Source organism: Setaria viridis, chromosome 1, assembly GCF_005286985.2.
Source record: "Setaria viridis chromosome 1, Setaria_viridis_v4.0, whole genome shotgun sequence".
Lineage (NCBI taxonomy): Eukaryota > Viridiplantae > Streptophyta > Magnoliopsida > Poales > Poaceae > Setaria > Setaria viridis.
The window spans coordinates 3,994,644-4,005,004 of NC_048263.2; the positions used below are offsets into that span (position 1 = coordinate 3,994,644).

The window sequence follows — 10,361 nt, forward strand, 5'->3', positions numbered from 1 at the left end:
TTTTCTGAGTGCCAAAAGAGCACCGTTAAGTTTTGGTCATTTACATGTCGATGGAGCAGCTCTTTTTTTCACTAGCGTTACCTGGGAGTTGTCTCAAATGTCAAGAGATGGATGGTTGAATTGCTTTTGTGCAGCTTAGTACAAGTTTTTTTATGTAAACTAGTACAAGTTGAAAATTTTGGAGAGTTCCAGAAGCAGACACAAAGTGGCAAGCAGATACATTCCAGATACGGAACTGAGCTGGGGTGCAAGTTGTGCTTGCGCATCCCTACCGCCTAGGCTCATAGTCCTCTGCAACTTGAATTTGGATGCCCTCATCTCTTAAAAAAACCTCCTAATTAATAATAAATTCATAAACAAGGCATATAAGCAAGGCACATAATAAGCATTGCTTTAGATAGTTAAATATTGGATGGCCATATTAACATTTAACTTGATCATATCTACCTAGTCTCTAAAGTATGGCACCGGCTACAAGGCCCTCGAACATCTAATTCCACAGTAGAGGGAACTTTTGCCGCGATGTATTTTTGGATGGCCATAAGACCCTTATTGGCTTCCAAGATCATGCCATTAGATAGATAGCAGCATTCACCGGTTTTGCGGGCAGGAGTTAAAGAACACCTCCCAAGATTATCTTCGTCATACTGATCATTTATTGTGTCCAAGGTGATACTTTCCAGTGATGTTGCATTCTGAAGAATATGGCATGTTAGCTTAACCATGCTCTTTGCGGAGCAGAAGCCAAAGATCATCACATCCTTGAGGCTTTCATACTTGTGTTCAGGCCTCTGCCTCATGTTTGAGGCATCCTCAAAAACCGGTTCAGACTCCATAGGATTCTGCATGACCAGCACAGGATCAAAACCAATGCCACTTAAATAATCAGTTCACCACAGATATTAGATACTAGATAACTTTAGTAAAGAAAGGTGACTTTGCAACAGCAGCAACTTACAATAAGAATGAAAGTCTCCAAGATAGGAGAAGCATCAAGAAATGAACCCAAAGACCAAAAATCATATTCTGGAGAAAGGCATCTATCAAGATAGATTTCCAAGTACTTGAGGTGGTGGAATTTGGCAGCTACCGTTGGAGTATTGACCATCTGCATAAAAATATACATCATATTAATTATCTCTTAGAGCATGAGTGCATAACTACTGATAAGTGTCACCATCACCACCCAGGCAACAATATTGAGTTTCAGATACCTCATTATATGAAGATAAGGTTAGAGTCTCGAGATTTGGCAACATATATGGAAGCTTGGTAATAGAGTAATTGAGAAAGTTGATCTCATCTAAACAGCCCATATCTAGGTTCTTCACTTGCAGTGATTCGAGTGAGAGTTGTACTAGGTTGTCACCAGTGAAGTTGAAGGTAGAGAGTTTTGGAGCTTTGCTCTCTATCATTTCCAACATACTGCAACCAGAAACAGTCAGGCAGCTGAGTTGCTCCAGCATGCATGGTATCTTCAGGCAGATTATTTCACTACAATAATTGAGTTCCAACTGAATCAAAGCAACAGAATTGGAAAGAAGGCACCCTAACTCTTCCCCTGTAATACGCACGCTACTCAAATGCAGCTTTGTCAGGCTTCTCAAGCAACCAGCGCCAACCGTGGGACGGAAGGCGCAATAGGTGAGATGAAGATGCCGAATCAAGTATCCATTCACACCAAATAAAAGTGAGCACGGGAAGTTGTATTCTTCCTCGTATTTTGAAGGCAGCACAAGGGTGAGACTTTCAATTCTTGGTGTAATAGCAATCTGAAGCCAATCATTGAGATAACAAGGATTGAGATCACGGCATTCACAGACGTCAAGTTCGAGTGTCTTCACACCAGCGCTTGAGTGGTTCTTCAGAATCAGGTCCATTTTGGTAGTGAAAGCCCATACATCACCCTTCCCAGATGCATTTGGTTTCAAGCCCAGCGTTTCCTTAGAGAGGATGAGATAGGGGTGGTGTCTCCATGAACGTAGAAATGTGCGAGATACACAAGCAGCGCGAGCAGAATCTTCCATTGGCATTAGTGAATGTATATGAAACCAGATTTCCTGCGCAAGCATGGAAAGATAGTTGAGCGCAAGGGCTTATAAGGGAAAATGTCACTTCATCAGAAAATATACAATCATATAAGATAACATTCTAGCACAGGTGATCAATGCTTGTTCACATAAAATGTGTACCGCATGAAAGAAGCAAGTTGGCCATATACAGAAGTGTATCTTCCCCTCTACACACACTCTGAGGGGAACCATACAAAAAAAAAACTACATATAGACATATTTGCACATCTCCAATGTATAAAAAGTAAAGAGTGCACAAGAAAGTAAGACTTACTTAACAGTATACGGTAGACCTTTATATAATATTTGTAGAAAGATTTTGTACTGCAAGGAGTTGTATGAAACTCAAAGGAGTTGTATGAAAGAGCATCAAAAGTATAATTTACGCATATAGACACTTAAATATATACTTTACCAAAAAAAAACTATTTAGGCAGGGAGGTGGAGTAAAAAGGAGATGCCATGCATAGTTAATAAATAGGGGTAAAATTGCAAAAAACCCAAGTAAATGGAATTAACCAATTGGATATCCAATATTTAGAAAATCAAACATCAATCTGCTATGTGAGTGGTGATCGAAACTTGAACATTCTATTGGTTTGTGGCAAGATACAGTTTAACAAAATATGTTTCAAATGGCCCTGTAGCTCAAGTGATATATAGAGCAAACATAAAGCTACACTGCTACAGTCACCTTTGTTTAAATTTGCTGAAGCTAGAAGTTAAAAGATTTACAACTACATAGTAGTCCTTTGTTACTTGACGATGGCAAAGATATTGATTTCTGGGAAGATAGCTGTAGAAGAAAATCTTGGTTGGAAAAGCATGTGTAGTCTAATCAGCATTAGGAGCAAAAATCACCGTAGCCCTGCCCTGTTGACAGAAACTGGAGACTAGCTTTCCGGAGATGGATAAATGATGAAAAATCAACGTCACTAATAGAAGCAGGAGTTAAAACGAAATGGTTGTGGGAATGAAAAGGGAAGATTTCCAGTAAAATCTGTTTGCATAAAAGTCTTTTTAATGAAGCATATTTTATACATAAGAGTGTGAGACACTTGTTTGTAAAAAAAAAATACTTTGATCTGGACAAGAGTGGCATGTGCTTGGATGCTTGATGTAGAATGGAAGAATCTAAGGATAAGTTGCACATGGAGGTCCTGTATATGTAAGGGCATGTTTGGGTGTCCCATTTTCCTTAAACCATGGTGTTGAGAAACCACAGTTTTAGAAACTAGAGCTATACAATACTTTAGCTTAGAACAAAAGAGGCCCTACATGGAGTTTCTAAAACTCCAAAAAAGCTGCAGCTTTAGCAATACCATGATTTTCAAAATTGAAACATTTATTACATCGAAACACCTTCTAGTTTGAAACAAATTAAGGTATTTCATAACCTTAGAGTAACTCCAGCAAACCCTCTAAACAAGCCCCTACTCGAAATTTAGAGGGCAGCTAGCTAAAAAACGAACTCCAGCAGACACTACTTTGGGGAGGCCTCCAAATTCACCTCCACGGCCCCAGGCCCAGGGGTATGTAGAGGGTCACCATCCGTGGATCCCACAACCTACCGTTCTCCCTCCTGCCCGATGCTGCCCTTCTTCCCGCTCGCACCTCCCTTCTGCATCTGCCTCCACGCCGCTGCTGGGCCTGGTCCGCTGCCTTCCCCATCCCCTTGCCGTCAAAAGAGGACGCGAGCTCGCCGCTTCGCGTCCGAATCGAGCCACAGTGGCGGCGGTGCGTGGAGGGAAGGGTGGTCCCTGTCACGGCCAGCTCCAGCTCGCGCACGCTGGCGTTGGCAGCGGCAGCGAGGGTGGACGCGAGCGCATGGCAGAACGACCTGAGAGTGTTGCTTGGCATAATGGGTGCGGCACTTTGCTCTGGTGCACGTCTGCGCCGGCGAGCCACCACTTACATCCTGCCTTTGCTTGCGTGCGTGTTCTAGTTCAGATTAAACTCAATCTCGGCTGCTTGGTGAAACTCCCAAGCTGAAAAATTGTATGATTTGGAGCACGTCCTTACGTCAAGATATGAGTTCTTGATAGCTGAATGTGTCTGCTTCTAACTCAAACTATTGTCCATTTATGTATTGCGTTCTTGATCTACTGTTCAACTTGTCATGGTAGCTTTTCTTTAATGTTTTCTTGACGCATCAGGCGAGCTCACGGACAGTTGCTCCATGGATAGACGGCCCTTGTCCCTGCAGCCTTGCGCCATGCTTTTCATGCCGTACTCTCTGCAGCCGCCCTTCATGGATGGGAGATCCATCGCCCCGTCGTGCTCCACGCAGAGGGAGGGGAGAGAAGGACAGAGGATGCGTGAAGAAAAACGAGAGAGAGACTGCCAAAGGGGTCCCATCTGTCAAAAGAAAATGAGGGCTAAAAAGTAGGGGTCATTGCTGAAGTTGAGCATAAAAAATATGATCCCGAAAAATAGGAGGAGCCCCTGCTAAAGAAGTAGGGGTCCTGGTTTAGGAATCATTGCTGGAGTTGCTCATAGTACTTTTATCAAAACTCCAAAAAATACTTTGTATCCAATAAATAGCAGCATGAACGGGAAGATCACAGCAATTACAGCAAAAGGAGAACAAGTCACTGCCGGATTTTATAAGATTTTCTATTATATCATATGGTTGCCTTGTAAATCGGCTCGAATATGACTGAGCGAGGAGTGAGGACCATAAAACAAAAATTACTTAAGTACTGCCAGGCCTACCGAGAATTTGATAACGTAGCTAGCAGTGTGTGTGCAGTTAGCTGTCCTCGAAAACTTTGTGCGGATTGCAAGTCAAAAGCGAAACTCTGTAGTAGTTCACGTGTACTTTGAGAAATCTTTTACAGATCGTACCTCTGGGAGGTTTGGCCCTGAATCTCTCATTCTTTTACCAGGACGAGAGTTATCCTTCGTTGCTTTGGACTTGGAAGTGATCGATCCAGCGACTGCAACACAAGATGTATGCATGGTTACCCTATGGATTATGCAGACATGGGTACAGACGGGGGATGAGGCACAAGGAAGCTTACTACGGCCATCTACTTTGTGGCGACCTCGCCGCCGCTCCCGCCGATGCGTGCTCATGAGACGCTTCAGCGCTAGCATCCCCATGACGCCCTACCACCGCAATCCCTCGGCACGGATCGAGACGAGAAATCGAGGGCCGGTCAGGCTCTGTTTTGTTCGCTCGATCAGATGTGCCTAAATACCAGCCGGACGGGCTGGGTGGGGATTCGAGTCCGAAACCAACAAGGCACGAGTCGCCGGGCGGAAGAGGAAACCGGACGGCAGCACGCTAGGCATTCCTTCCTTTATTACTACCGCAAGAAAAAAAAAAAAGAGGAAACCGACCTAAAAAAAAGAAAAAGGTCGTTTTTACATTTCCATTTTTATCATTTTTGTGTTTTTCATTCCAATCTCTAAATCTAACAATAGTTACGGATTACGATATTATATGTTTATACGTGCTCTAATGTTTTCTTAAATTTCATTCGAAATTATTTGAAGTCCAAATCAATATTTTGGATAAACTAGTTCAATATTTTATATGAAATTATCAAGACAATACATTCAAATATTGAACAAGAATTTTGAAAAACTTAAAGTAGTACATCAAAATGTTATTTTTTAAAAATTAACTAAAATGTACTGCGTATATAGGATCTCATTCAATTTAATTATAGTGATTCAAACATATTCGGAAATGGACTCACGATTTAATAAAGAAAAATACCATGTTTGAGATTAAAAATAATTAATCATCCACATGTCGCCTCCGATCAAATTATATCATATGTCATGCTTATGACTATCTGGTTTGTTCCGACACCTCATCTTAGCTATCCAGCTACTGTAGCATTAATCTCAAATAAAAGATACAACTCGAATGGGTAACCATGGAAAGTTCATGCTCGATAAGAACCCGCTAGGGCTGATTCCCGATCTTTCGATGAGAGAAGGTGGATAACTTGATTTGGGGATGGAGACGACGTTCACGGCCTGACTACAACCATCCAAGGATGCTGTGCCTTGGCAACCGATACACCACCTCCAATGGTTACCGCGATCTTGTGGAGCACGATCAACCAAACTACTATAGTAATTCCTGCAAACAATCGAGGAAACAAGTAAGAACAAGTAGAACAAGCAACTTAATTGCAAATATGGAGATGAAAACCAAACTAAACTCACAAAATTGTGGAGAACGGATGGTCTAGTCGACACAGGCGTCTACAAAGAAGTAGCAATGGCTAAACTTTCAACAAAACAAAACCAATCTGTTTGTGACGGCTCTAATCCTTATTAATACCTAGGAGAACAACCAGGGGGGTGTTGGGGTCGTGCTCCAACCCTAGGACGTGTCCCTAATGGACCCAACTTGATACACGGCCCATCGGGCGAAAATAAGGCGACGCAGCACCTTTGGATAAAAAATCTCTCGGTAGTAATTTGGTCATTGCAGCCGCATGAGAAAAGATATGGATATGAATCCAGATCCAATGAAAATAGACTTCATAAGGATTCCAAAGAGTACTTGAACGCCCAAAACGGAGTCTGTATGAGGTCGTGGCGGCTATTGCAAGTTGGCGCAGAGTTGCAGTCCGAATCCAGCCCCAAAACATGTTGGATTGGATCTCTTTCTTTACTTGGGCCAAAAGTGACGTGGTGGTCTGGTGGAGAACGTTGGGAATACTTGAACTTGGCCCCCAATCAAGTTCTTTGGTCCTCCATGCCTTCCATGTATGTTTAACACTCTTTTTGATCCACTTATGTATTTCTGAAAATAAAAATGAACACACATCATGGTGCAGCATCAATTCATCAAATGTATCAAATACAATCTTGATAAAGAATTGGTTCACCTTTGAATCAAAGTTTGCCAATGTGGTTGTATATTGTTCGGCAAAAGTTGCACTGTGCATGGCTTGCTTATTGTTTAAAATAACACCATTTTTATAGATGTACATGCAACCCCCAGCCCAACAGCCCGGCACGAAGTCCTTTTTTTAGCCCGTCTCAAGCCCGACCCGATCCATTACTCATCGGGCTCGGGCTAGCCCGGCCCGATGCCTCGTGCCGGGCGTGGGCTGATGCCTCAGCCCAATGGGCGGCACGGCCCGGCACGGTGGCAAGGAGGCAGCCCGTTAAGGCCCGTATAATACCAACCAGAGAAAAATCATCGGGCAAACTCTAACCCTATCTCTTCTCATTTACCCCGCTGCTACCCTTCCGAGACTTCGAGCTCCGACCCCATGACCCCGTCGCCTCCCCTCCGAGGCTCCGACCTCCCCTCCGCCTGCAGCTCCCCTCCGGCGGGCGGCGCGCCGCCGGTGCCGCCTCCCTCCCTTGCAGGCTCGCGGCCTCCTTCGGCGCCGCCGCCGCCTCCCTCCGAGGCTTCGACCTCCCCTCCGCCTGTGGCCTCCCTTCCGGCGGGCAGCGCCACCTCCCTCCCTCGTGGGCTCGCGGCCTCCGCCGGCGCCGCAGCCTCCCTCCCTCGTGGCCTCCACCGCCGCCGCCGCCGCTCTTCCTCACGCCCTCGACCCTCCACCACCGCTGTCCTCACGGCCTCCACTCCACCGGCGCCGCCTCCCTCCCTCGCGGCCTCCTCCACCGCCACCGGCATAGCGAGAGCCGCGGCGGCGGTGCGGGGGCCGGCAGTGGCAAGAGGTCCAGCGGCGGCGTGGGGCCTACCGTGCCTCACTGGGCCCGAAGCCTGCCATGCTCGACGGGCGGTCCAGCACGAAAAAGACCTTGCGAGTCCGGGTCCGTGCTTGGGCCGCCGGTGAGGCCTGTGGGCCGGCACGGCACAACGAAGTTGTCATGACGGGCCAGGCCCGGCACGAAATTTAACGGGCCTTGCCGGGCCCGTGCCGGACCGAGCCGGGCGGTCCGAATGTACATCTATAACCATTTCTGGGAATGTACAGAGCCATGGCGCAATAGCGTTCATGAATGATGCAGGTCCTTCATAAGCAGACTTGCGAAGTGATCGAGGATGAATATAATTGTCGCTGATCAACTTCAGCCTTCGACCTTGAATCCAATGGTTGTCCTCTTTTCTTCAACCTCTGTTCGGTGCGGCCTTTCTTCTTCAACATATAACGCGCGTGCGCGGAGAGGGTCGGCTGTTGACTGAAGTGAAAGAGGCATGCGTTGTTACCTCTGCTGTTCCTGACAGGGTTAGGATTTGTTCCTGTTTCTGACATAACCTGTGCTGTTACCCTGATACCCTAATGATCATTAGTGTTTTTGACATGTCTTGGCCTTTGCTTCCGCACTATAGGAGACATTGATGTTGGGTGACACCTTATTTTTCAATTTGCGTTTGTGCAATTCGTGCTGATTTTTGGCAGAAATTGGCACTCCACGTACGTTGAACGTGGTATTGGTTTCGACGTGTGGCTTGGTCTGTTGCGGTTGCAACATTCCTCGGAGCATCTCCAATTCGAACTGCTGGTTCCTCTGAAATTTGGACCAGAGCTGACACAAACACAATGGCTCGGCTGTGACTTGCACAACTCTACACTTGCTCCTTGCACGAGAAGGAGCCCCACGGCCACCAGTTCGTCAGGCCACGAGTGTGCTTCCCTTGTCGATCTATAAATGCAGGCACGATACAGAGATCGCCACCCTGCGTGAACGTGATCCTCCCAACGCAAACCACAACCCGCCCGCCCCCAACCAAAACGAAACCACCACCCTCGAAGAAGAACTAGGACAGCAGCCGGCCGCCATGGCGAGGAAGGGGAGGGCTCGGCCTCTCACGAGGAAGGGGAGGCCTCGCACGTGGAGCAAGGTGCACAAGTGCGGCTCCCTCCTCGACCTCCAGGCCCTGCTGACCGCGCACGGGGCGAAGAAGCGCCGCGGCGTGAGAATCATCGAGCTCACCTCCATCCGTGACGCCACCGTCGTCGGCAATCTCCTGCGCCATCAGGAGGAGGTGAAGGAGTGGGACGTCATGGGGACGAGGCACCTCCAAGCCCTCGCCGACGTCGACGACCTCATCGGCACCTCCGCTGCGCTCCTGGGACAGGCCATCCGCCACATGAAGATGGAGGTCGGAGCAGCGGCCGCGATTCCCACCAACGGCCACGCCGAGCCCCTCGTCCCCGCCAACCGCCCCGCCTTGGAGGACACGGCGGCATTGGAGCTGGCCGGACGCATGCTCAAGGTGGGAACGGGCCTATCCGGCGAGCCGATCGTCCCCTACGCCACCCTGTTCAACCTCGCCGCCCGCGTGCTTGACGACGAGGGACCCTATGGCGACTTGGACCTCACCACAACCGTCGAAGGTGACGAGGGCCCCGGCGCGCACATGACCACCACCGCCATCGGCTTCCGCGCGGAGGGCCTCGCCAGCGCCACAGGCCCCTCAATCCGCGAGCCCGCCGCCCGCGTCCTCGCCGACGACGACCACGCAACGCCCATCCAGGTTGCACAGCGCACGGTGCAGGCTGGAACGGGCCGCCGCGAGCAGCCCCACGCCCCCGCCCAGGTCGTCCCCGGCGACAGCCCCTCGCGCCACGACGTCGCTAACTTCTTCGATTCCCTCCTCCGGTCTGGAACCGCCCTCCGCCACCACAGGCTCCGCACCCCTTCCATCCAGCGGCCGGTGCAGGGTTTAGGCGCCCAGATCAAGGACTTGGGAATGGCGGTGCTCACATCGCGCCACCCACCAGCAATGTTGCTCCAATTTCTGTACACGGTGCAGGCTTCTCTGAACAAGCTGTGGGATTCAGGTGTTTCTCCCCGTCAGTTCAAGCGGCTCCGAGTTTCGGCTGAATCGAGGATTGAGTTCTCTGGGATTCAGGTATTTCTCCCCGCGCCAGTTCAAACAGATCTGATTTTGGGGTGATCGCGGATTGCGTGCTCTGGGGTTTAGGTGTTTCGCCACGCCAGTTCAAACGGCTCTGATTTTGGGGGGTGAATCGAAATTCTGTGCTCGTGAATTGCCCGCGGTGTTTGGGCTTTAATCATCTTGCTTGTGAATCGAAGTGCTAGGGAATTTTCGGCTTGCTCTTCTAGTTTTTTGAATCACAAGTTGATTAGGGTGTGTTTGGATGGAGGGACGGCGAGGATGGGACAGGGTCATCCCTGTTTTCGGGGATGGAATGATCCCACCTGATGTTTGGTTGGAGGGGTGGGGACATCCCTAGTTTTGTGTTTGATTGGAGGGATGGCCGAGAGACAAGATGGATGGCGTTTGCGTGCCGTTAACTATGGATCCCAATTGTCATTGACCTAAAAAATGTGGCCCCATATGTCATCCACTATCTTCTTCTTCCTCCCATCTTC

At 48.3% G+C, this 10,361-nt stretch overlaps 1 protein-coding gene across 1 annotated transcript; it reads right to left on the reverse strand.

Moving 5' to 3' along the window:
* Positions 1-319: 319 nt before the first annotated feature.
* Positions 320-5,350, reverse strand: LOC117845296 (uncharacterized). The gene is made up of 5 exons (XM_034726291.2): positions 5,096-5,350; positions 4,920-5,011; positions 1,215-2,060; positions 959-1,108; positions 320-842 (listed from the first exon to the last, which is right to left on the reverse strand). The coding sequence occupies exons 1-5, from the start codon at positions 5,175-5,177 to the stop codon at positions 444-446; spliced, it is 1,569 nt and encodes a 522-aa protein (XP_034582182.1). The 5' UTR covers positions 5,178-5,350; the 3' UTR covers positions 320-443.
* Positions 5,351-10,361: the final 5,011 nt, after the last annotated feature.